Source organism: Scyliorhinus torazame, chromosome 22 (assembly GCF_047496885.1).
Source record: "Scyliorhinus torazame isolate Kashiwa2021f chromosome 22, sScyTor2.1, whole genome shotgun sequence".
In the NCBI taxonomy this organism is placed as follows: domain Eukaryota; kingdom Metazoa; phylum Chordata; class Chondrichthyes; order Carcharhiniformes; family Scyliorhinidae; genus Scyliorhinus; species Scyliorhinus torazame.
The window spans coordinates 52,864,778-52,892,272 of NC_092728.1; the positions used below are offsets into that span (position 1 = coordinate 52,864,778).

General features: G+C 48.2%; 2 protein-coding genes across 10 annotated transcripts in view; one reads left to right on the forward strand and one right to left on the reverse strand.

Annotated features, from left to right (window-relative positions):
* Positions 1-8,492, forward strand: part of LOC140399088 (chloride intracellular channel protein 4-like) — a 72,356-nt gene extending 63,864 nt beyond the window's left edge. The window contains exon 6 of the mRNA XM_072488219.1: positions 2,584-8,492. Within this exon, the coding sequence (XP_072344320.1) occupies positions 2,584-2,745 (162 nt within the window). The 3' untranslated portion in view covers positions 2,746-8,492. The remainder of the gene's footprint in view (positions 1-2,583) is intronic.
* Positions 8,493-13,821: 5,329 nt separating this feature from the next.
* paxx (PAXX non-homologous end joining factor) overlaps positions 13,822-27,495 on the reverse strand; it is a 58,076-nt gene continuing 44,402 nt past the window's right edge. For all 9 annotated transcript variants that reach the window (XM_072488225.1, XM_072488224.1, XM_072488222.1 and 6 more), the window contains exons 5-8: positions 25,204-25,394; positions 23,871-23,939; positions 15,675-15,771; positions 13,822-14,075 (exon numbers count right to left, since the gene is read on the reverse strand). In XM_072488225.1, the coding sequence (XP_072344326.1) occupies positions 14,018-14,075; positions 15,675-15,771; positions 23,871-23,939; positions 25,204-25,394 (415 nt within the window). In that variant the 3' untranslated portion in view covers positions 13,822-14,017. The remainder of the gene's footprint in view (positions 14,076-15,674; positions 15,772-23,870; positions 23,940-25,203; positions 25,395-27,495) is intronic.

Consider the following 27,495-nt stretch of genomic DNA (forward strand, 5'->3'; position numbering starts at 1 on the left):
GTCAATGTGCAGGGATAAAGACAAGCAAACTAAATTTTGCACTGGGACGAAACTGAGGAGAAAGAGATCTTTAACACGTGTTACCTGGAGAACTTCCATGATCTTTAACGCATGATACTTGTAGCACTTTAATGATACAATCCTCTTCTCTCTTCCTATACTTAGTACAGCACGTGCTTACGGTCTGTTTCCATAGCTAGCTTCTCCTGAATCAGGTCGCGAGACTGTCACCAGAGGATATAGGGTGGCACCGTAGCACAGTGGTTAGCACTGATGCTTCACAGCGCCAGGATCCCGCGTTCATTTCCCAGCTTGGGTCACTGTCTGTGCGGAGTCAGCACACGTTCTCCCTGTGTCTGTGTGGGTTTCCTCCGGGTGCTCCGGTTTCTCCCCAAAAGTCCCGAAAGATGTGCTGTTAGATCATTTGGACATTCTGAATTCTCCCTTGGTGTACCCGAACAGGCACCAGAATGTGGCGACTGGGGGAATTTTCACAGTAACTTCAAGTAAGCCTACTTGTGAAAATAAAAATTATTATCAAAGGAGTGCCTCTCTGCGTCAAACATGCCTGACCAGGGGAGCCTTTTACATGCTATGAATGTAGCTTCTGTGGCTATCGTGCCCTGGAGTGGGACTCGAACCCAGAGCTTCTGGTGTAGACAGTGACACTACCCACTGCGTGACAAGACCTCCTTCCATGATACAATAAGCATTAGCTAATAGTCATCGCTAGGCATCACATGAACAGCACAGACTGGGCTGATTGATCACACAGGATTACGGGGGATCCAACTGAGATGATTAACGATTTGATAGGTAGGTATAGTAGAGAGAAACTATTCCCTCTGGTGTGGGACTACCGAACAAGGGGACCTGGTCTTAAACAATTCCAGGGTGATGTCAGGAATTCTTATTCACACAAAAATTAGTGGAAATCTAAAACTGCCCCCTCCAAAGAACAACCCATGCTGGAGATCAAGTGAAAATATCAGAACAGAGACTGATAGATTTTTTGTCAGATAAGGATATTAGAGGCATGAAACTAAGGTGGATAACTGAAGATATGTAGCTACTTGCATGAGGAACAGAATCGAAGGGCTGTGTGGCTTAACCCCATATACTTATCATCAAGATCCTGCAGCAGAGACCTGTTTTACGATATTTTGCCACCTACATTTTTAACAATGGATGATCCAGTTTGAGATTGCTTCCCTCCAGTTTATTCTAACAGCGGATTTTTGTTTGCTTGTCTTTTTCCCTATATGTCGGCTGGTTGAAGCAGAATGTGTTAAGAAAGGGTAGCTGACCAGCCCCCTGTTTAACAGCCCCCTGTTTAATTGACCCTGTTGCAGTGGCCTTTCTTCTAACTTTTGACCTGATCTGTATGGTGGGAGGAGAGGAAAGGGGAAGAGGCAGTGACCACATCAAAGAAAATCATTGCCCCCATTCCCCTCGCCCTCTCAGCTCTTTACATATAAACATACATAGAAAATAGGAGAAGGAAGAGGCCATTCGATCCTTCGAGCCTGCTCTGCCATTAATTATGATTATGGCTCATCATCAAGTTCAATACCCTGATCCTGCCTTTCCCCTATATCCCTTGATCCCTTTAGCCCCAAGACCTCGATCTAATTCCTTCTTGAAATTACACAACATTTTGGACTCAACTACTTTTTATGGGAATGAATTCCACAGATTCACCACTCTCTGGGTGAAGAAATGTCTCCTAACCTCAGTCTTAAAAGGCATACCCCTTATTCTCAATCTATGACCCCTAGTTCTGGACTCCCCTACTATTCTTTCTGAATCTACCCTGTCTAATCCTGTTAGAATTTTATAAGTTTCTATCGGAAGTCAGTCGATCTGTAAAGTATCACCATTTGCATGTGATGTTCAGAGAAACCTTTCTGGACATGTGATGCTTTTGCAGACTTCCAGGTGATGAGTTTATATACATGTTCTCTGAGTGCAGAGTTAACCTTGGGTCTTACTCTGTGCACCTTATGAAGATCCCTTCCCCATTTACCATTTGTTTCTGTGTCCACATGGCTTGTTCTGCAAAAACTTTCATGCTGGGCCTTGACTGGTTCCTAAGTTGAGAGATAGTTGAGGAAGGTTAGAAGAGGCTGATGTGAAGAAGAAACACAGACATAAACCTGTGGGGCCACATCTTCTGTTCCTGGGCTGTTGTATCCATGCAATTTTACCTAAACTAAAAACAGAAAATGCTGGATAAACTCAGCAGGTCTGGCAGCATCTGTTGAGAGAAACAGAGTTAATGTTTCGGGTCTAAATTACCCTTTGTTTCTCTCCACAGATGCTGCCAGAACTCCTGAGTTTATCCAGCATTCTCTGTTCTTATTTCAGATTTCCAGCACTCGCAGTATTTTGCTTTTATGCAATCTTACCATTGTGTCTCTTCATCTCTCCTGTGATTAAACAAATGTTAAAAGAGTGGAAGGGAATACACTGTCCGACATAGATTGGGAGGTAGATGATGAGCATAACCAGGTGCTGGGACTAACTTAAGCATTCATATGGTTTGTTGCCTGCATGACTGAGAGTTATCTGATTTGTTAACAGGTTGTGTGCAAACATTATCGGAACTTTACAATCCCAAAGCAACTCACAGGCCTGTGTAGATACCTGGACAATGCCGAGAAATGTGAAGAGTTCATGAATACCTGCCCCAACGAAGAAGAGATCAAGTTGGCATATCGAAATGTTGCTAAGGCATTAAGATAGATTTGGAGCCCCAGCACTGACTTGGAGATCAGCTCCATTCATGGGTCTATTTATGCTGGAGATTAAACTAACAAGCTTTAACCCAATGCCACATTCTTGCATATACGTTGACCATCTAGTGCTGGATATTGTGTTTATTTGAAGCTTCCATTCTTAAAGGGGCAGTGGTTCACTGAGAAACTACGTACAAGAAATCTGCTACTATGACTCAGTTCTTGTAGGTCTCTCATGATGTCATCTCATGAATGAGGGGGATTGGAGGACAAGGCCAGCATTTGTAGTCTAAGATATAATTCCCTCAAAACCACAACTCCACCTGGTAACGATTTTACAGAACTTACAGTGATTTGATATTTAGACCCTTTAGACTGCTTTTAAGATGAAGATTCAACTGATCCGAAACTAGCTCTGTACAAAGACAACCTCACAAAACTTGACTGAATTCTCTCCAACTGAAACTCTAGCAATGCACCTCGCAAAAGAAGTGCACGTTTACTTTAAAGCCGCAAAAAAAAAATTGGAGATGCTTTTCGAAAATAAATCCATATTTAACGTGAAGGTTAGAGGTGAGATGGCTGGCAAAGTTGTTTTTTTTGTGCAGGTGTGGCCCAGCAGAGTGGTAACGCCTCATTAGATGGGCACCAAGGTTTTGTGGAAATAACAATGTACATTTTATCAGAGGAATGTCATTTTTACTTCAGAAGTCCAAAAACAGAGTTGATCACGTGAAGGGCGTCAGAGGTTAAATTGAAGCCAATTGAACAAATTAAGAAACGAGAGGGCAAAGTTATAAGAGGCTTGTGCCGTAACCTCAATTTAAGGAACTATTTTCCCTCTGTTCGATGAACTCCCAATTGTCTTTGCTGGCCAGAAATTATACAGAAAATGTGGACACCAATACAGGTCGAGTATCCTTTATCCAAAACATTTGGGGCTGACTGCATTTTCAATTTCAGATAATTTTGGGTTTTGGAAACCGCATATGAGAGTAGGCCCGCTTACATGACCAAAGCCTAGGCTAGCTATAGTTAAAGTAAATAAAATGGCTAGGAAAGTAAGCTGTACCACTGAATAATAAATACAGGGTACCTGTGTGGGCGGCACGGTAGCACAGTGGGTAGCACTGTTGCTTCACAGCGTCAGGTACCCGGGTTCCATTCCTGGCCTGGGTTGCTGCCTGTACAGAGTCTGCACGTTCTCCCCGTGTCTGCGTGGATTTCCTCCGGTTTCCTCCAAGGAGATTTTCACAGTAACTTCATTACGGTGTTAATGTAAGCCTACTTGTGACACCAATAAATATTATACTTGCATGTTCCCACCCATGGTGCCATATACGACCATGGCTGTAGGAGAGATTTCGCAAGGTTAAACAGTGCAGACAAACAACTAGGCTTCTCGCGATAAAGGTCGATGAGATTCAAAGAAGGTGCGGTTTTTGAAGTTACCGATAAATCATACTCGACCTGTGCCAAAGTAAACAAAGCCTTTCATTGGCCCTATGAATAAGAGTGCTGATCAAGGAGACGAGTATGATTTGCTAAAGAGCGGATATATCATTGTCCATCTCACATCAGATTTCAGCCATTTTGTGAGTGTGGCTGCTAAACACATTAAGGTACATTATTAATTATCAATCAACATGTCACAGTATAGCACAGTTGCAATTAATCACTTGCGTAGTTACATTAGCTTTCTGATTCACTTTTGTAAAGTTACAGATTATGCTTTGGATGCGGTTTAATTCTCTTTCCTGTTGAGTTTTATTAATTCTGGGATAGCTATCTCAATTCTTCATATTTTTTTCCAATGAAACATGCATTCCAGGTTCTGTTGACATGCCTCAAACCAGCAGAATTAATTTTACAGCCAGGAGAAATGTCAACCTTGATGACATATGTCCCTAATATGAATTATTCTTTTGATATCAAGAGGGCAGTAAAGAGGATATCTGGAGATAATTGAAAGATTTGCATCTCTATAGCATCTTTCATGAACTCAGGACATCACAAAGCACTTCTCAACCAATAATAGCCTCCTATTGCCATCTTCCAAGGATTGATGGTTCCTGTCATGTGATGCAGTAAGCAACACCAATCCCGAGCTTTTGCTGTGTCCTTGGTTCCTGTCTTGACTGTAACAATATACATTTTCTCATAGAGAAATGTCATTTTTGACAGGGTGCCTGTAATATGTTCCCACCCATGGCGTCATATGTGACTCTGCTGGTAGGAGAGGTTTCATAAGGTTAAACAGTGCAGGCCAACGACTTCTCGCGCTAAAGGTCGATGAGATACAAAAAAAGTGCGGTTTTCGGACTTACAGGTAACTGATACTTGACCTGTGTAGTTGTACTGAAGAAAACCAAGCCTTACGTGACCCTATGGAGAAGAGTGCTGATCAAGGCACTGTCCATCCAAAGCTGTGGGTGGGAGCTTATTTGGGTAGACGGGGTTCTGAAAGCTTTGTGGTCATTTCTCCCATTAGCTACCAGGGATAATGATAACCATAATTTATTTGATGTTAACCCATGTGAAATGGTTCTGCCAGTGCTGCTCTCAAAATGTGGTGGGTTGACATCTCTTCTAATACTTAAGCACTTTACTGCCATGTTTTGCCTGTGTCTCTCTTGGACAGGTGGTGTAGATTTTATGGGCATGGTCTTTTGACTTCTTGAAGTTCAGTCCGGTTGGAGGTTCCACCCCTAGTTTCCCTGAAGGAATGACCTCCAGCCTCTATCAGCCCCGCATGGTCAAAAACCATCTGGTCTCATTGCTAACATTCCTGTGACTGATAATGAGAAGCCTTTAAAACAGTGAAAGGTGCACAGTTTGTTAATGCCCCAATGGTTTTTATCTCAGTTGTGTACGAATTCTGTGTCTGAGAGATTAATCTTCAATTTCTGGAATGTTGGCAATGCCAGTCCAGTTGTGACCTGTGTGAAAACCCCACTTTCTGAAATATTTCTAGGTCTGGATATTTAACTTGCACCCTGGTCGGCCTGTTGAACCTTTATCTTGTACAGAATATTGATATAAACTACATTAATAGGCTGCAGTATTGGTCTGAGTTTGAGACACTCATTTGTAGAAGATTGCCTACTTATAGATTGCCGTATGATGTTTATTTCCCAAGGAGATTAAATTTCTAAGCAAAATTAATGTTTGAAATCCCTACTCTCTGAACTTTGTATGTTGTTAGTGGATTTGCCAAGAATAAGCTATCTTCATTGTTGCCGTGGATTCAATGCTCAATGGAAAATGCTGCCTTCGGTATCATGAAGTTGAAGGATTTTAGACAGGTTTTTGTTTCGATCCCCACCGCATGGAGAATTTCCTTCCATATTTATTGAGAATTGCTATGGTTCCCTGTGTCTGAGTTGTAAATTCACTTTAAAATTTGGAATGGAACTTGGCTCCCGAAGACCATTGTACCTGGCACAATCGCTGATCAGTCTCGTGTGAACCAATCGCAGCCGTGGAAGTGTTGGGAATTCTGCAGTTGGTCTCAGAGTTCCAAGTTTAGAGAGGAGCAAAAAAAAGCACACCAGGATAAATACACCATGCATTCCTGCTGCAAAGTGCCGATGAGTAGATATTGGATGAGTGCAGGATCAGGTATCTCACCGTAATGAGATTTCCTAGGTTCTAAACAGCACCTCACACACCCACGAGCTCCACCGCCCAAATGGACAGCGGATGCAAAGGAAAACTAATTTCCAAGCTACCTCCCTCTCCGCTCCCCACACCCCCAGTCAAGCACCATCCTAATTTGGACAACCATTACTGTTCCTTCATCATTGCTAGGTCCACAGTGGTTAGCACTATTGTCTCACAGCGACAGGGATCTGGATTCAATTCAGGCCTTGGGTGACTGCGTGAAGTTTGTACTTTCTCCCGGTGTCTGTGTGATTTCCTCCGGGTGCTCCGGTTTCCTCCCACAGTCCAAACGTGTGCAAGTTAGATGAGGTTATGTGATTGCGAGGATAATGCGGGGGGAGTGGGCCTAGATAGAGTGCTCTTTCGGTGGGCTAGTACAAGCTCAATGGGCCAAAAATCCTCATTCTGCTCTGTAGGGATTCAATGGACAACCTTAAACTCTCCATTATCAGCACTGCAGAGGAGCTGGAAATGAAGTAGGGGCTGGAGCAGGGGGAAATGTTTAGATACATGCAGGTTCGAGATTTTGCCAGAAAGGAGATACAGAGCTTGCCGGTGGAGCAGGCCTCCACATTGCTGGAGGAGGTGCTGACGACAGGGGGACTAGAGAAGGGGGTAGTGTCAGCAGTTTACGGAGCTATTTTGGAAGAGGAGAAGGCACCACTGGAAGGGATCAAAGCAAGGGAGGACGAATTGGGAGAGGATATGGAGGAGGTGTTCTGGTGTGAGGTGCTCCGGAGAGTGAATGCCTCCACCTCGTGAGGTTGGGGCTGATACAGCTGAAGGTGGTATACAGAGCACACCTCTCGAGGACAAGGATGAGCCGATTCTTTCAAGGAGTAGAGGATGTGTGTGAATGTTGCCGGGGGGGGGGGCGCTAATCACGTTCATATGTTTTGGTCCTGTCCAAAGCTAGAGGGTTACTGGAAGGAGATTTTTAGGGTAATTTCTAAAGTGGTGCACGTTAAACTGGACCCGGGCCCCCGTGAGGCCATATTCGGGGTGTTGGACCAGCCAGGGTTGGAAACGGGTGCGGAGGCAGATGTTGTCGCCTTTGCCTCATTGATCGCCCAAAGGCGGATCCTGATGGGTTGGAGAGCAACCTCTCCACCCAGTGCCCTGGCATGGTGGGGGGACCTGTTGGAATTCTTGACTCTTGAGAAGGTTAAGTTTGAACTGAGGGGAAGGATGGAGGGGTTCTATAAGTCATGGGCGTTATTCATTGTGTACATTCAAAAACTGGATAACATCGAACATGTGTGGGTGGGAGGGTTGGTGGGAGGGGGGGCTGTGTGTGTTAATGGTGACTATGGGTGATCCCTAATTCCTTTTTGCCATTTGTTTGTGTGAACATGCGGGCGAATGTTTGGTGGGAGGATGGGATCATTGTTATTGAATATTGTTTATTGTTGGTGGGTGTAAATTTGGGTGAAAATGTGAAAAAGGCAGAGAATAAAAATATTTAAAAGAAAACAAACAGCACTGCAGGACAATGTTCCCCCAAATTTCTTCTTTGGAATGTACGACCCCTTTAAATTTTTTTGGTGCGACCACACGCTAATGGTGACTTAAAGGTATCAACCTGTGCACGGACTGCCCTGGGACTTTGAAGTTGCAGCCAATGGAGGACATTGCTGTGGGAGCATCTCCATCACCTGAGCTGCAGCACTTGGGAAAGTGGTTCTCCACTGCTTCATCAAGGGCAGCTGGGGATAGGCAACAAATGCCAGCCTTGGCAGAGACACACGTATGAAAAGTGGTCATTTCGGGAGGGTTTGTACTGAGACAAGGCCCTCAGTAGAGAGGGGAAAAAATTTGGAGAGAGGTGGGACAAATGGTTTGAAAACTAAATAGGGTCTCAGGTGCACCACAAAACATCCCTCCCCTTGAATCTTACATTATACCCATAATACTTTATATCCATAGATATTTGTAGCACAATCTGATCTACAGTGTATATTTAGGAGGACTTGTACCGCGTTTAATGGATTAACTGATTGTGAAATGAGTAGTGATGTAGTTGAATTGTTTACTTGTGAATAATTATATCTTGAATAAAACCCTGAATGGATTCCATCTCTTCCTCCTGAATTTGTTTCTGTTTATTTGCCATGTGTTGGTAATTTATACGCAAGTTGTTTTGGAGTTAACTGAAGGTCTTTCTCTCGCTGTGTGACACCCAGGCCCAGATTTTTGCCTCTGTCATGGCGAAAATGGCGGACAAGCCCGAAGAACTCTCAGTCCCACCCCTGAGCAAGACACTGCCAAGGTTCGCAGGGGTGGGACTGGAATTGGGGTTCACGCATACAGGGTTTACAGAGTCAACTGGCCACTTAAATCACCAATCGCCTCCATTCAAGTGGAGGTTTGGTGGTATGATAACCCAAAATGTGCAGATTGGAACAGGTAAGAGTAGGTCTGCGCTTGGTGAATTTATTTGGATAGCCAGAGTAACCCTTTGGAGAGGTATGGTACCCCTTTGGAGAGGTATGGTACCCCTTTGGATCTATAAGGCACCGTTTGTGATGGTTAAAATTTAACATGATTGTACATAAAAAATGCATAAACTCATTGGAACTGTCAATACTGTCAAGGAAATATCAAAGGATACTGGATGTGCTGGCATGGACACTATGTTGGCTATGGGCCTATAAAGGACTATGTGGATATGGGGAGCCATGGGGTGGGTAGAGGGGTAGGAGATGGCATAGGCTGACATGAATGATGTATAGGGCATGTGTGGAGGGAGAGGGTGAGCTGTTCTTTAATCTTTCTAAAATGCCAGAGCACAATGACAGGCCAGCCGCTCACCCCCGGCAGCCTCTGCACTCATGGTGGGCCCGCCTACTGCCCCACACACATGACCATTTTTAAAGGTCAGGTTCACAGAGCTGGGAATCTTCCTGTGTCTGTGCACCTGATCCGGTCCAAATGGGCCCAAATGTTTACTTTTTCCAAGTAAATGCTGGTTAAATTTGTGATATTGTTCCATATAAAATCCAGCTGAAGTTCTTTATTTGTGATTCCGTATGGTAACCATCATTCAAAATGTGGAATAGTTGCGGTCACATGAATACGAGGTTGGATCTGCTGAATTGTGGGCTCCTCATTCACAGCCCCGCCACTTACTGCTTTCAAAATCCAGGCTGACACTCCAGTGCAGTACCGAGGGAGCGCTGCACTTTCACAGCTGTACAGAAGACCATTCAGCCCATCAAGTCTGCATTGACACTCTGAAAGAGTACCCTACTACCCCACCCTATCCCCGTAACCCCGCAACACCAATTAGCCTTTGGAACATTAAGGGGCAATTTAGCGTGGCCAATCCATTTAAACCTGCTCATCTTTGGGCTGTGGGAGGAAACCCAATCAATCGGAGGAAACCCACGCAGACACGGGGAGAAAGTGTCTCCACACAGTCACCCGAGGCTGGAATCGAACCAGGGTCCCTGGCACTGTGAGGTAGCAGTGCTAACCACTAGGCCACTGTGCCGCCCTTAAGACAGGACTGTGTACCTCTTGAGTTCAATTCCTGATATGAGTCGAGGATACGGGCAAGGTATCCAAGAAATTTAAAGCCAGGGCAGTTTCCTGTGGCACCGAGCGGGGAGGGGCTGTCAGGCAGAGCCACTATCGGAGGGAGCGGGTGTCGACTCAGAGCGTCTGCACAGGAAATCTGAGACCCCGGTCAATGTTGAAAAACGTAACTATGGGCGGCCAAGAACAGAGCCCAGAGCAGTTGGCCCGACAGCTGATTTGTGATGAAGAGCGACGTCAGCAGTGTGGGCTCAATTCCCATACCGGCTGAGGTTATTCATGAAGGCCTCGCCTTTTCAACCTTGCCCCTTACCCGAGGTATGGCGAACTGCAGGTTAAATCACCAACAGTCAGCTCTGTCCCCTCAAAAGGGGAAAGCAGCCTATGGTCACCTGGAACTATGGCAACTTTACCTTTACCTGTTGGTCTTTCCAGTGCCAGCACTGATATTTTTTCGGAAATGGTGCAACGACGCTGATGTTGGTGCTAAGTTTGGCCATAGTAATTGACCATGCTCAGAAACTATTTTATTTCCGCAATCTTTTCTGGTGCAGGAACTTCTCTGATTGCTTTTACCTCATCGCCGCAGGGGTATAGGCTCATCGCAGGGGTATAGGCTCATCGCAGGGGGATAGGCTCATCGCAGGGGGATAGGCTCATCGCAGGGGGATAGGCTCATCGCAGGGGGATAGGCTCATCGCAGGGGGATAGGTTCATCGCAGGGGTATAGGCTCATCGCAGGGGTATAGGCTCATCGCAGGGGGATAGGCTCATCGCAGGGGGATAGGCTCATCGCAGGGGGATAGGCTCATCGCAGGGGGATAGGCTCATCGCAGGGGGATAGGCTCATCGCAGGGGGATAGGCTCATCGCAGGGGGATAAGCTCATCGCAGGGGTATAGGCTCATCGCAGGGGGATAGGCTCATCGCAGGGGGATAGGCTCATCGCAGGGGGATAGACTCATCGCAGGGGGATAGACTCATCGCAGGGGTATAGGCTCATCGCAGGGGGATAGGCTCATCGCAGGGGGATAGACTCATCGCAGGGGGATAGGCTCATCGCAGGGGGATAGGCTCATCGCAGGGGGATAGGCTCATCGCAGGGGGATAGGCTCATCGCAGGGGGATAGGCTCATCGCAGGGGTATAGGCTCATCGCAGGGGTATAGGCTCATCGCAGGGGTATAGGCTCATCGCAGGGGGATAGACTCATCGCAGGGGTATAAGCCTTTGGCATCAACTTTAAACCCCAAATATGTAACTTCACTGACCTGAAAGTTGCATTTTTTCCTTTTCAGTCTTACACCTGCATCTCTAAACCTCTTAAGGACTTCCTCCAGGTTGACCAGATGTTCTTCCTGTGAAGTCCCCATCATCACGACTTTTGGAATTCCTTGTAGCAAGTTCTCCATAATCCAATGAAAAACTGCACATGCAGACCATGTGCCAAAAGACAACCTTGTGTACTGGAAAAGTCCATTGTGTTTGTTGCATATTTCCTGGAGACTTCATATAGCTTAATTTGCAGGTAAGCATGGCCCAATCGAGCTTTGGAAATGTGAGCACCCCCCCCCCCCCCCACCAGCTATGCATAAAGATCTTCTACCCTTGGGATAGGATACCTGTCGAGTTGGGCCGCTTGGTTTATAGTTAGTTTGTAATCACCACAGATCCTGACGGTGCAGTCAGGCTTCACCACAGGAATGATAGGGGCTGCCCATTTGGACAACTGACCTTATGATTCCTAATTCCTCCCACTTTGTCAATTCGGCCTCAACGTTTGGATGTAGAGCGTATGGGATGGGCCGAGCTCTGAAGAAGTTTAATGTGCATTCAAGGTTCATGTAGATTTTGGCCTTGACCCCTTGTATCCAGCCCAGCTCAATTTGAAAAACAGCTTTGTACTTGCACAGATTTTCTTCAAAAGCACCATCAGTAATTTAAACAATTTCCAGGGAACTTCCGGTGGCGGCATCTAGGTGGCGGTTGCACGTTAGGTGGCTCTCACCTCGGAGTTTGGTCCTTTTCACCTAGTTTTTTGGGAGAATTTATGGGTAAACTCATCCTAATAGAAGATATCGTAACCCCCAAAGAAAGAACACAGGGAGAAAGTGAGCGAGAGCTAGTCCGCCGGCAGAGTCAACAAGAGTGAGGAGCGTGGTTGGAGGAAAGATAGCGGAAGCAAGCTCGCTGGTTGGGGCTGCGGCCATTACGCTGGCTGAAGTGATGGCGGTGGAGTTTGAGCGGCAAAGGAGGGAGATGATGGGACACTCTTAAGAAATTGGTGGAAGAGCTGCTGGTCCCAATAAAGCAGGCCCTTGGAAAGATGTTGGAGACAGTGCGGGAGCCTGGTGAGGTACTGAAGGGGGTGGAGGAAGCACTGTTGCGATACAGTGACCAGCCCGCCTCTCTGGAAGTGGAGTTGCTGAGGGTGGAGGACAGAAATAAGGGCCTGAAGGCCAAGGTTGAGGGCACTGGGAACAGGTCGCGATGGCAGAACCACAGAATCATGGGGCTGCCTAAGGGTGTGGAGGGCCCGAGGCCAACGGTATATTTTGCAATGTTGGAGATGGAGGGGGCGGTTTACCCCCTTTCAAGTTGGATAGGGCCCACTGATTGCTTCTGCCGAAGCCGTGGATGAATGAGCCGCTAAGAGCTGTGATCGTCTGCTTTCAGAGTTACCAGAGGAAGGAACAGGTATTGAGGTGGGCCAAGCAGAATGGGGAGGTGAGACGGGAAGGCAGTGGTATTCATATATACCAGGATGTTATGGTGTAGCTGGCGAGAAGGCATGCGACCTTTTACAGGGCGAAGGCAGGGAGTGCGCTTCGGGATGGTCTACCCCGCAAGGCTGAGGGTCACACATAACTCCAGAGAACATTATTTTGAGACAACGGAGGAGACTGAGGTGTTCATGAAGGCGCAGGGATTGGGACTGATCACGTCATTTGTTTGGACGGGCAAGGTGTGGCGCAGGGTCACCTTCATGCCTGGAGAGGGGAGGGGGATGGGGTACTCATGCTAACTTTTGTTAATGGGGAGGGCGTTGTTGAGCCTTGGAGGTCGCGGGCTGGGGCTGGTGTCGAAGTCTGCGGGAAGTTGCATTGTCCGTTGTTTGTTTGAATAAATCTCTTTGCGACACAGGCGCTTCGACCACAGTGGTGGGTGAACAAACTTACAAGTATCTACGAGGAGGAGTCCAACCTGAGATTTAGCAGTACAGCTGCTGGGTTAGCAACCTATACATGGGAAAGTGTAAAGATATTCTGCAGGATTCTCTGTCGGCGGTGTCTTCCGCTAGGCCGGCTGCGCACTCACGCCCGCGGGTTTCCCCGACGATGTAGAATGGGCACGATGGGAAACCCCATGGATAACGCTGCTGGCCGGGGTGTACTGGAATACGTGGCTGGCGGGACAGAGAATCCTGCCCATTAGGTATCACAACTGCATTAGTGTCAGTTCAATAACCCTCAACCTCACCCTGAGATCGGGGCACCACCCTTTCTCGGAGGAGCCGGTCTGGCCGCCGGGTTTAGTTCCCCACTGCAGAAAAAAAATTCAAGTGTAGGATTGACTGATGAGAAACTCCCCACGCCCCGAAATAATGACTAAGTGTGGGTGAATACAGGGCTGGATCTCAACCCAAAACGTTAGCGGGAAACACCGCCAAACCCGCCCAAAACGATACGGTGCGGGATTCGTAGGCCTCGCCCGCCCGGCGACCGGGAATTCCCGCCCGAGGTCAATGGACCTGGTCCGCATTCCGTCCATGACAATCTTGCGACGGGCGTGGCAGAAGAATCCAGCCCTTAAGTCATTTTTTGGGGTGCATTGTGCCCCCCCGTGTGTGAGCTTTACAGAATACACGACATACTGTCAAACAAGTTACTTTTTAAACTTTACAATCTTTAATTTAGAAGGCCACATAAAATGTCCCATTATTGTTTCTTAAACAAACCGAGACAGCATTTCATTAAAAAAAAATTGACATCCATCTTTGGAAGCAAGACATCAAATTGTGGTAAAATACACTTCATTATAAATATCCCCAGCAAATCCATTTTGCGCCCAATCAGATGCTTCACTCGTCGCTCTCAAGGGTGTTGTCCTCAAAACTCACTCCAGTGGGAGCCATTGTTCTGGATGGAGGAGGAAAGTGTCAGTTTGTATCTGGTGACACAGGGAATACAACTTTCATGTATACAAAGCACCATTGCAACAGTGACCATACTCCAATAGTATTGGCTGTAAAGCACTTTGGGACATCTGGTGGTCACAAAAGATGTTATATAAATGCCAGGGCAGGTTATTTAGGCCCCTGTTGGTGGAAGGCCAGGTGGACACCATGCTGCCCTGGAGGCGACATGATGGGGATGAGAGGACGTATCCACAAATTGGGGCCAACTGATCCATTTGAAGACCTCCAAGTCCCCTGAGGTAAGGAGGAGGCGAGGTAACCTGGCAGAAGTGGCCTCCTGATGACAGACCAGGGAGGTTCTGTGCCTCTCCCCGCTGGCCTTGCTTCAGTTGTAGCTACAGGCCGCCCGGTGGAAGGGGTCCCCCTCCACAATGGTGGTCTGGCAGCTGAAGCCATATTTAACTTAAAAGTTGTAAAAATTGGAGAGTGCATGCCGCAAAATGGAAGTGCTCTCTCTCTCGGTCTTTCACCTGAATTGTAGACTGATGCTTCTGCGTTGGAAAGTCTCCTACTGGTCCTCCAGCTCTGTAAGAACCCTTTGCGGAAATGCCTTTTTCCATTTACTAATGGGGTGAGGCCTATACCACATGTTGGCACTCATCACATACGCCAAAGCCTATCAGAATATGGTAGCTTCATGGTTAACGTACTGGACCAGCAACCCAGAGGCTGTGTTCCAATCCCTCCCTGGCAAATTGTGAAACTGAATTCAAAATGAAGCCAGAAAACGGTGAGGAAAAACCCAACAAATTCAACTAATGCCCAACATGGAGAATGACCCGCCACCTCTGGCCCACGTAATTCCAGATCCACACCATACGGTTGACTCTAAGTGCTCCCAGGGCAGCTAGCAATTGGCAATCAATACTGTTGTTGCCAGTGCTGTCTACGTAAGAACAAATAGCTAATGCCACTCAATGCTAGCCTAAAGATGCTCAGTGTTGGATATAACAGCTTGCATTTGGATAGTGCCTTTAACATCGTAACAAAGTGCAAAAAGAAACGCTGGGCAGCCATGTCCTTGTCCCTTCCCATCACTGAGCCTAACTCGCTGAGCTCTCGAAGCTCCTCCAATCCTTGTGCATTCCTCATTTACATCTTCCATCATTGGAGATGATGTCCTCAGCTGCCTAGGCCCTAGGCCCTGGACTTTCCTCATAAACTTCTCCATCTCTCCACAGCTCTCTCCTCCTGCATGACACCGTCTCTTTCACCAAAAGTTCACTCTACTTGGTATCTCCTTCAAGCATGTTGGGGCTGACCTTTAATTACTAACAGTCCTGTGCAGGAGATGTTGCATGTTTTAAAAGGTGCTATATAAATGAAAGTTATTGTTGTAAAATGCAGGGTTGAGATCTGGACTGGGAAGATGTCTTATTTTTGCATCAAACCGTACTATACCTTGGTGGGCATGAACATCTGTGGAAGGTCAGTAAGAAATGAAGGGTATGCCACCGGGCCTTGTATACATCAAGTGTTTGGCCATATGCAGTACCAGCAAAGCCTGTCGGACCATAAAGTATTGAAGTAAGCAGATTACCTCTTACTCCCTGGATTTATCAGGGACTCGCCAGCAGGTCTCTTCTTGGCCACTAGTGAAGATTCAGGTCCATTTCCCTTCCTCTTGGAACCATAGTCTACAACAAAAGGAATCACAGGATGATTAAGTGGGAGGCCATTTTTCCTTTCATTCCTCTTTGACAGAGTTATCCACTGCTCTTCCCCATTGCCCTGCAATTGTTTCCTTCTGAAGTATTAATCCCTTCCCATTTTGAAAGGTTACCGTCAAATTTGCATCCATCTGCCCCCTCTCAGATAGCACATGCTCATTGTGCAAGCTTGGCGAGGAGCCCAAACCGCTTTACATACTCCGACACTGGCGACTCCAGCTCCCCACCCTGACCTGTGGCAACTGGAGTCAAACAAACTGAGAAAAACGCCGCGTTTGATTCTCTTTCTGGGCTGGGTTGCTCGATCTCAGCTTGGACAACAACAGAGATCCTAATATCTAGTCCAAGGGGCTGGTTTAGCACACTGGGCTAAATAGCTGGCTTTTAAAGCAGACCAAGGCAGGCCAGCAGCACGGTTCAATTCCTGTACCAGCCTCCCCGAACAGGCGCTGGAATGTGGCGACTAGGGGCTTTTCACAGTAACTTCATTTGAAGCCTACTTGTGACAATAAGCGATTTTCATTTCATTTTCATTTCACTGGAGGTTAGCTGTAGGCCTTTTATTAGTCACAATTAATTTAGGAGGTGTGGGCATCACTGCCAAGGCCAGCTTGAATTGCCCATCCCTCAAATTGTGCTCGAGAAGGTGGCAGTGTGCCACTTTTGTGACCTGTGCAAAGGAACCACATTGCTATGGGTCTGGAGTCACATGTAGGCCAGACCGGGTAAGGATGGCAGATTTCCTTTCACTTTGACAAACCAGATTCCGCAACAATCCAGTAGTTTTGTGGAAGCCTTAACTGACACTAGAAACTAGGGCGCATGGTCTTAGAAATTAGGGCTGGACCGTTCAGGAGAGATGTTAGGAAACACTTCTTCACTCAGAGTGGTAGATGATGGCACTCTCTCCACAAACAGCAGCTGAAGCCATGACAGTTATTAATTTTAAATCTGAGATAGTAAAACAGATTTGTTTTGACTACTTTCTGCTCGTAACTGAAACCCTGCAATCCAGGTATCATTTTTGTAAACCTACGTAGTACTACCTCCAAGGCCAAAATACCTTTCCAAACTTGTGGTGCCCAGAATTGCGCACACTGACTCCAAGTGGGGTCTAACCAGGGTTTTGTATAGCTGCAGCATTACCCATGGCCGGCTTATGAAGAAAGTAAGGAGGTGTGGGATAGAGGGAAATTTGGCCAATTGGATAAGTAACTGGCTATCACATAGAAGACAGAGGGTGGTGGTGGATGGAAAATTTTCAGACTGGAGACCAGTTACCAGCGGTGTACCACAGGGATCAGTGCTGGGTCCTCTGCTATTTGTGATTTTTATCAATGACTTGGAGGAGGGGGCTGAAGGGTGGGTCAGTAAATTTGCTGATGACACCAAGATTGGTGGAGTAGTGGATGAGATGGAGGGCTGTGTCATGATATTCAGGTAAACATCATGGTGCAAACAGACATACATACTGATGGACAGATCAACGGGCCAATCAACACACACACACCACAACCAATCACAGGCAAGAGCATACACAGTACAAAACAGGGAACACGGCACTTCATGCTCATTGCAGCAGGAGACAGCTCAGGGCACAGAGCTCACAGCAAGCCACTCAGACATCCACCATGTGCTGAGTGCCACTCCAAGATAGTGTTAGGAATAGGTCCACAGATTCAAGGGTTATGATCGAACCTCAGTAACCAGTTTACCACTGTAAATATATGTTAGCAATAAAACTGAGTTGTACCATCCGCAACCGTGTTGGTTCATCTGTGTAGCAGAGCACCCAACACATCATAGTACCAGGATTGGAACCCGGTAACTGTGAGACCTACCTACGAATCCTCAGAAATCTGCAATCCTGCGCCGTGGACACCGTCAGCACGCCGCAGCCGCGACAAGTCGCTGGAAACCTCAGCGTTAATTGGAAGCTGTTCAAACAGCGCTTCCAGCTCTTCCTGGAAGCCAACGAAAAGGAGCGCGCTTCGGACACCAGAAAGATCGCCATCTTCCTCTCAACACGCCATCCATGTCTACAACTCACTGGTGTTCGCGGAAGGTGAGGACAAGACCAAGTACAAGATGGTCCTTCTCAAACTCGACCAACACTTCAATGTCGAGGTAAACGAGAGTTTTGAGAGGTATCTCTTCCAGTAACGCCTGCAGGGTAAGGATGAGCCCTTTCAATCCTTCCTCACACACCTCCGTATCCTCGCGCAGTCCTGCGGGTACGACACCACCTCCGATTCAATGATTCGGGACCAGATTGCTTTTGGGGTCACCTCGGGCACCCTACGCCAGCAGCTCCTAAAAATTAAAGGCCTCACCCTAGCCTCCGCAATCGAAGCCTGTGTCCTGCATGAAAACGCGACCAGCCACTACTCCCAATTTCAAGCGGCCGAATCGGTGCGGCAGGCGTCCTACGAGGCCAAACGGGTCCAGGCGATCGAGTTCCTCCCAGCCCGCGGCCCGGATGAGGGCGGCCATTTTGCGTGCTTTCCGAGGCCTCCCTCGTTTGCGAGCGCCAAAAAAGACGTCGACACAGAGGGACGTGATGTGCAGGCGCGCTCGACGCAAGACCGAACTGCGCATGCGCGGTGGCGCAACGAACGCCATGACATCACGATGTGCGGCAATTGCGGAGTCGCACATTTAAAGCTGCAATGTCTGGCAAGAAACCGACAATGCCTCCGCTGTGGTAAGATGGGCCACTACGCTGCCTGTTGTCGAGCAGCTCAACCTGCCAACGCTCCCCAATTCCGACAACCTCGCAGGGACGTGCGGGCCATTCAGCCTCCTTACTACGAGTCGTGCACACACGATATCCAGACCAGTGACACAGACGACCGGGACGCCTTCCGTGTTGCGGTCATTGATGGGAGCCGGATGTCTCCAACCAGGACCCACCAGCAGTTGCAAGTGAACACTGTCAATCCGGGTGATGAATGGTGTGCCACCCTAACGGTCAACCGATCACCGATAACATTCCGTCTGGACACTGGCGCCACTGCCAACCTCACAGCATGGTCAGCCGTCTACGCCATGAAGGTCAGACCACCAATTCGGCCATCCTGTTGCAAGATGGTCGACTACAATGGAAACGTTATCCCGGCTATGGGATCCTGCCAGCTCCAGGACACACAACACACACACGGCCACACTCTCATTCGAGATAGTCGGATCATCGAAGGACTCCCTGCTCGGCGCACAGGCATGCAAGGTTCTCCACCTCGTGCAACGAGTCCACGCTCTGTCTCCAGAAGGCACATCTGACTTCCCAGATACAGAATTCAGGGCACAGCTCCAATCGCTCCTCGCCCACAACTAGAAGGCATTCAAGGGCATGGGAACACTGCCCTACACCTACAGAATTCGGTTCAAACTGGACGCCACCCCGGTCATTCACGCACTTCGCAGGGTCCCAGCGCCATCAAAGACCGCCTCAAGCAGCAGCTGCAGGATCTCCAGGACCAAGGGGTGCTATCCCGGGTCACGGAGCCCACGCCATGTTTCAGCTCCATGGTGTGTGTTAAGAAGCCCTCCGGCGAGCTCCGGATCTGCATTGATCCAAAAGACCTCAACAACAACATAATGAGGGAACACTACCCCATACCCAAACGGGAAGAGATCACGAGCGAAATGGCCCAGGCGAAAATCTTCACAAAACTGGATGCCTCGAAGGGTTTTTGGCAGATCCAACTGGATCAGTCCAGCCGAAGGCTGTGCACCTTCAACACCCCTTTCGGCAGGTTCTGCTATAACAGAATGCCATTTGGCATCATCTCGGCATCAGAGGTCTTTCACAGGATCATGGAACAGATGATGGAGGGCATCGAAGGGGTGCGCGTCTACGTGGACGGCGTCATCATCTGGTCCACCACACCACAGGAGCACATCAATCGTCTCCAGCGCGTCTTTGCGCGCATACGGGAAAACGGCCTGCGCCTCAACCGAGCCAAGTGTTCTTTCGGCCAAACCGAGCTGAAGTTTCTGGGGGACCACATATCCCGGTCAGGGGTCTGTCCCGATGCAGATAAAGTGAGCGCCATTACAGCCATGCCACAGCCGGCAGACAAGAAAGCAGTGCTACGCTTCCTAGGCAGTCAACTTCCTGGGGAAGTTCATTCCCCACCTTGCCTCCCACACGACGTCTCTGCGCCACCTCGTCAGGAAGTCCACGGACTTCCAGTGGCTGCCCACACACCAGCAGGAATGGGAGGAGCTCAAAATTAAGCTCACCACAGCCCCGGTATTGGCGTTTTTCGACACATCTCGTGACACTAAAATTTCGACTGATGCTAGCCAGTCCGGCATTGAGGCGGTACTCCTACAGCGGGATGACACTGCGTCATGGGCCCCGGTCGCCTATGCCTCGCGGGCCATGACCCCCACAGAACAGCGCTACGCGCAGATCGAAAAGGAGTGCCTGGGTTTGCTAACCGGAATAGACAAGTTCCATGACTACGTGTATGGTCTCCCCCAGTTTACCGTTGAGACGGACCATCGCCCCCTGGTCAGCATCATACGGACCTGAACGAGATGACCTCTCGCCTCCAGCGCATCCTACTTAAACTCAGGAAGTATGACTTCCAACTGGTCTACACCCCGGGAAAGGACCTTATCATTACGGATGCCCTATCCAGAGCAGTGAGCACACCGCCAGATTCGGAGGGGTTCGTCTGTCAGGTCGAAGAACAGGTGGCCTTCACATTGGCAAATCTGCCAACTGACGACGCCAGTCTGGCCCGTATTCGCCGGGAAACTGCGGTTGACCCCCTTCTACAACGGGTGATGCGCCACATGACGGGTGGGTGGCTCAAAGGACAGTGCCCGCAGTTCTACAATGTCCGAGACGACTTGGCCGCCATTGATGGTGTCCTCCTAAAGCTGGACCGGATTGTGATTCCGCACAGCATGCACAAGCTGGTCCTCGACCAAGACGAGGAGTGCAGACGGAGGGTCTGAGAGGCGGTATACTGGCCGGGCATCAGTGATGACATTGCCAATATGGTGCTCAATGCCCCACCTGGCGCAACCTCCTGAGACGCTTCAGCCCCATGAGCTGGTGACGTCCCCCTGGGCAAAGGTGGGTGTGGACCTTTTTCATGCGCTCGGCAAGGACTATGTAATCGCCATTGATTACTTTTCCAACTATCCAGAGGTCATACGCCTGCACGATTTGACATCGTCCGCTGTCATAAGGGCCTGCAAAGACACCTTCGCTCGCCACGGCATTCCGATTACTGTCATGTCGGACAATGGGCCCTCTTTTGCCAGTCAGGAATGGTCGTCCTTTGCTGCCTCGTATGGCTTCACACACGTGACGTCCAGCCCTCTGCATCCCCAGTCCAATGGAAAGGCGGAGAAGGGCGTTCACATCGTCAAGCGGCTCCTCTGCAAGGCTGCTGCTGCCGGATCAGATTTCTGCCTCACCCTGCTGGCCTATCGCTCGGCCACAATAGTCACTGGCCTCTCACCAGCCCAGCTGTTGATGGGTCGCGCCCTCGGGACCACTGTGCCATCCATTCTGGTACTCACAACCAACCATACTCTGGTACTACACAGAATGCAACAGCAGCGCGTTCGCCAGAAGATGGCATATGACACATGGGCAACTGATCTTCCCGACCTGGCGCCTGGAGACGACGTCCGCATCCACCTACCAGAAAGTGGCTGGTCAGCACCTGCCGAAGTTCTCCGACGCGTGGCTCCCCGCTCGTTCCTGGTTCGCATGCCTGATGGATCCATTCGCAGGCGCAATCGTCGGGCTCTTCACCTACTTCCACGCTCACTACGGGAACTTACACCGACACCGCGCCCTCCTGTTGTTCCTGATGTCGACTTTGTGGAGCTTCCTGCCACCATGCCCCTTCCGTCGCCGCCCGTGGCCAGGCCCATTCCTCAGCCGGTGGATCCTGACCCACCCTGGAGGCGGTCAACCAGAATTCGTCGCCCACCTACTAGACTGGACTTATGAGCCTGTTTGTACATTGAACTCATAATACCACTGTGTTAACATGTTTCTGTTCTTCCTTGTCGTTACAGGAGTTTGTTTTGTCATTCAACATTTCCCCGTCCTTTGTTTATGGTACAACCTCGTTGGTATGTTGCGCCCGACATCGCCCCTCGTATATAGTTTAGCCCCATGTACATGCTGTAGATATTGCACACACACATTCAGCTGCACTCAGTACACATCTCTATTTATAACCACATCGGCACATGTTCTTGTAAAAAAGGGGGGATGTCATGATATTCAGGTAAATATCATGGTGCAAACAGACATACATACTGATGGACAGATCAACGGACCATTCAACACACACACAACACCACAGCCAATCACAGGCAAGAGCATACACACTACAAAACAGAGAACACGACACTTCCCACTCATTGCAGCAGGAGACAGCTCAGGGCACAGAGCTCACAGCAAGCCACTCAGCCATCCTCCATGTGCTGAGTGCCACTCCAAGATAGTGTGAGGAATAGGTCCACAGATTCAAGGGTTATGGTCGAACCTCAGTAACCAGTTTACCACTGTAAAAACGTTAGTAATAAAACTGAGTTGTACCATTCGCAACCGTGTTGGTTCGTCTGTGTAGGCTGCAAAGAGACATTGATAGGATGCAGAGCTGGGCCGAAAAATGACAGATGGAGTTTAACCCTGATAAGTGCGAGGTGATTCATTTTGGTAGAAAAAATTTGAATGCGGATTACAGGGTCAACGGCAGGGCTCTGAGGAATGTGGAGGAACAGAGAGATCTTGGGGTTCATGTCCACAGATCTCTGAAGGTTGCCACTCAAGTGGATAGAGTGGTGAAGAAGGCCTATAGTGTGTTAGCGTTTATTAACAGGGGGCTTGAGTTTAAGAGCCGTGGGGTTATGCTGCAACTGTACAGGACCCTGGTGAGACCACATTTGGAGTGTTGTATGCAGTTCTGGTCACCTCGTTATAGGAAGGTTGTGGAAGCATTGGAAAGGGTGCAAAGGAGATTTACCAGGATGCTGCCTGGTTTGCAGGATAGGTCTTGTGAGGAAAGGTTGAGGGAGCTAGGGCTTTTATCTTTGGAGCGGAGGAGGATGAGAGGCGACTTAACAGAGGTTTATAAGATGATGAGTGAGATGTCTAGAGTGGACGTTCAGAGACTATTTCCTCGGGTGGATGTAGCTGTTACAAGGGGGCATAACTATGAGGTTCAGGTTGGGAGATATAGGAGGGATGTCCGAGGTAGGTTCTTTACTCAGAGTGGTTAGGGTGTGGAATGGACTGCCTGCTGTGATAGTGGAGTCGGACACTTTAGGAACTTTCAAGCGGTTATTGGATAGGCACATGGAGCACACCAGAATGGCAGGGAGTGGGATAGCTTGATCTTGGTTTCGGACAATGCTCGGCACAACATCGAGGGCCGAAGGGCTTGTTCTGTGCTGTACTGTTCTATGTTCTATTTCCCCTGTGTCTTTATACTCCAATCCTCTAGATATAAAGGCTCACATTCCATTAGCCTTTTTGATTGTTTTCTGCACTTGTTCCTGGCATTTTAAGGACCTATTCACCTGAACCCCAAAAGTCTCTTTGCACATCCACTGCACCCAACATCTTTCCATATATAAAGTACTCTGCTCTATTCTTTTTTGGGTCCAAAATGGATAACCTCATACCTGCTTACACTGAATTCCACCCGCCCATTCACCTAGTCTGCCAATACCTCCTTGCAATTTTATGCTATCATCTAGACTGTCTACAATGCCACCTAACTTTGTATAACTGCAAATTTAGATATATGTCAGTGATGCACTATCAATTACCACAAAGACGAGAGTAGTGGAATAATCGAGGCTTTATTGAGCAAGATGTTGTGCCTCCTGTAGCTGGAACCAGAATGGCTGCAGCACCGGTGAGCACACACATTTATACGCCGCCTACTGGGCGGAGCCAGCAGGCAGGGATTTACCCATGTACCTCCAGTATACAAGTCTTACCGTAATACATATAATACTGCTAGTGGTGACTACCACAGTCAACAAATTTGGATATTTAGTTGGCCAACTAGTCTTACCTGCTAGAAACATTCTTTGTGTCCTCTGCATCGTCTTTTCAAGGTTTAATGCGTTGCTTTCTTCAGACGCTGCAGGGTGGGGGGTGGAGGGGGTGGTCAAGATGTAGCACGGATTTACAAGTTTAATTATTCATCAGGGCACTGCTTCACAGTAACAAACATCCTTCACTATTCACACAACATGCCTCACAGTTCTGATCACTCAACTCAGTCACAAAGATGGGCTGGTAACAGAGTAAAGGAGCTACCTCATTATGGTGAAAGGTGAACACACCTGGTACTGCTCTGCCTCTCATCAGGGGTTAGCTGCGATTCGGCAGGTAGCACTTTCGCCTCAGAGTTAGAAGGTCATGGACTCAAGGTCCCATCCAGAGACTGGAGCTTGAAATCTTGGCCGACCCTCCAATGTAGTGCCGAGGAACATAAGAAATAGAAGCAGGAGCAGACCATTCAGCCCCTCCAGCCTGCACTGCTGCTCAATAAAATCATGGTTGATCTTTTGCCTCAACTTCACTTTGCTGCCCGCTTCTCATATTGCATGATTCCCCGAGAGAGCAAAAAGCTAGCTGTCCCAGCCTTGATAATACTCTACCATGTAGCAGCGTCTGGGGTGGCAAATTCCCCATATTCACAAAGCTCCGATTGAGGACATTTCTCCTCATCTCAGTCCTAAATAATACACAGTAAGAAGTCTTACAGGTTAAAGTCCAACAGGTTTGTTTCGATGTCACTAGCTTTCGGAGCGCTGCTCCTTCCTCAGGTGAATGAAGAGGTATGTTCCAGAAACGTATATATAGACAGATTCAAAGATGCCAGACACTGCTTGGAATGCGAGCATTAGCAGGTGATTAAATCTTTACAGATCCAGAGATGGGGTAACCTGCAACGCCCCCTCCCTCAAATAAAACCTCCCTGCAACGCCCCCTCCCTCAAACAAGACCTCCCTGCCACGCCCCGTCCCTCAAATAAAACCTCCCTGCAACAGCCCCTCCCTCAAACAAAACCTCCCTGCAATGCCCCCTCCCTCAAACAAAGCCTCCCTGCAACACCCCCTCCCTCAAACAAAACCTCCCTGCAACGCCCCCTCCCTCAAATAAAACCTCCCTGCAACAGCCCCTCCTTCAAACAAAACCTCCCTGCAACGCCCCCTCCCTCAAATAAAACCTCCCTGCAACAGCCCCTCCTTCAAACAAAACCTCCCTGCAACGCCCCCTCCCTCAAACAAAATCTCCCTGCAACACCCCCTCCCTCAAACAAAACCTCCCTGCAACGCCCCCTCCCTCAAACAAAACCTCCCTGCAACACCCCCTCCCCCGACCGCTTGCCTATGTACCTTTCAGCTGGTTTTCTAAGTGATGTATTTGATCCACCAGGTGAAACATAACTGACTGGATCTCCGTCTTAGCTTCCGGAATGGACAGCTTGTAGAGGTCAAAGGTTAGCCCCAGGTCATCTTGGCTGTATTTCAGTAGTGTAATGTTGTCCAGGACTGTGAGGCTGACAGCGGCCTTCTGGAAAGCAACTCTGTGGGGACAGCAAAGAGTGTGAGCAGCGATGTCGCTCTATCACAGCAAGTGCTCCATGTTAATTTGACTTTCTCACCGATGTGTGTGACCCACTGCCCTCACTCTTTCTTTTCACCATTGCATTCACTCCCTGGTTGACGAGATCTTCCAAATAAAATAGAACTTCAGCATTAAGGTGTAATGTTTAGTGAGGCCAGAATGCTACAGCCACATTGTATTGACTGTTCTCAGAACAGAAGGGGTTTTTTTTGAGCTTGTTACCCACTGGTTAGATCGTAGATGATCAATAATTTAACCCCATTCACCAATTAGCCCATTTTAGTTCCTACTACGGTGGCTCAGTAAGTAGCTGAGTGACACAGATGTGCAGAACATAAGAACTGGAGTAGACCACACGGTTCCCACAAACCTGCTCCACCATTCAAAATGGCGGGCTTCAATGCCACCTTCCTGCCCACTCCTTATATCCCTGGATTCCCCCGAGAAGCCAAACATCCGCTCACCTCAGCCTTGAATGTCATCAATGGCGGTACATACACAACCCTCTGGGTTAGAGAATTCTATAGATTCACAACCGTGTGTGAAGAAAATTCTCCCAAACTCAGTCCTAAATGATCCCCCCCCCCCGCGCCATAATCCTGAGGTTGTGCCCCCTTGCTCTAGATTCCCCAGCCATGGGGAAACCCTGTCAATACCTATCAGAATCCTTCACTTAGATCACTGCTCATTCTTCTAAGCTCCAGAGGATATAGACACAATTCACTCAGGTAGCGCAACTCTTTTATCTTGAGGACCAGTCTACAAGGAACCTTCATTATATTATATTATATGTTAAGATCCTGGACCAGACCGAACATTTGTTCGGAAACCAGACAAGAACACCAAACACTTCTTTTTTTTTTTTAATGTGTAAATCTGTGAGGAAACGATACTTTGCTCCAGGAGCAGTTCAGCTGACAAACAAACAGACAAATAAAACAAACATGGGATTAAACACACTAACTTCACAGAAAATAGCTTTTCAATTAACAGTTAAATAATTCTTAATAGAAAACTACTAATTTATACCTTCTCTATCTCCAATTAAGCAAAGCCCATTCCCGGTCAAAAGCCACTTATAAATAAAGTGAGCAAACACAGGGTTACTTGCTGTGCTCGTTTTCTTGGAGATTTCTTGGAATGATTTCTTGGAGTGAGAGAGACCCTTTGGGGGACTGATAATCCTTCTGTCAGATTCCTGCTTAACCAGACAGCATTTGGCACAAACTCCTGCTCAACTTAAAAACTCCTAGCAGACTGCCAAACCAAGATCGAACTGCAAAACTTGAGACAGACCTGGCGTCAGGAAAAGTAAATTGCAACGATCGGAGAATTCCAGCCCTTAATCTTTTGTATTAATGTCAGCGTAGCACCCCATTAAAGGTTTTTTAGAAATCGTAGTATACTACATCTACTTGCTCCACATTATCTACCCTAGTAATTACTAAATTTGTCAAACAAGGTTTCCTTTTTGTAAAACCATGATTTTTTTTTTTTTTAATTTAGAGTCCCAATTAACTTTTTCCAATTAAGGGGCAATCCATCCACCCTGCACATCTTTGGGTTGTGGGGGCAAAATTCACGCAAACAAGGGCAGCACGGTAGCATTGTGGTTAGCACAGTTGCTTCACCGCTCCAGGGTCCCAGGTTGGATTCCCGGCTTGGGTCACTGCCTGTGCGGAGTTTCCACGTTCTCCCCGTGTCTGTGTGGGTTTCCTCCGGGTGCTCCGGTTTCCTCCCACAGTCCAAAGATGTGCAGGGTTAGGTGGATTGGCCATGCTAAATTGCCCTTAGGTTAGGTGGGGTTACTGGTTTACGGGGATTGGGTGGAGGTGTGGGCTTAAGTAGGGTGCTCTTTCCAAGAGCCGGTGCAGACTCGGTGAGCTGAATGGCCTTCTTCTACACTGCAAATTCTATGATTCTATGTTAACACGGGGAGAATATGCAAACTCCGCACAGAAAGTGACCCAGAGCTGAGATCGTACCTTGGCCCATGGCACCTGGTCGTGGAGGGGGGTATACCAATGATGAAACCCTGTCTACTCCAACCCCCAACTGAT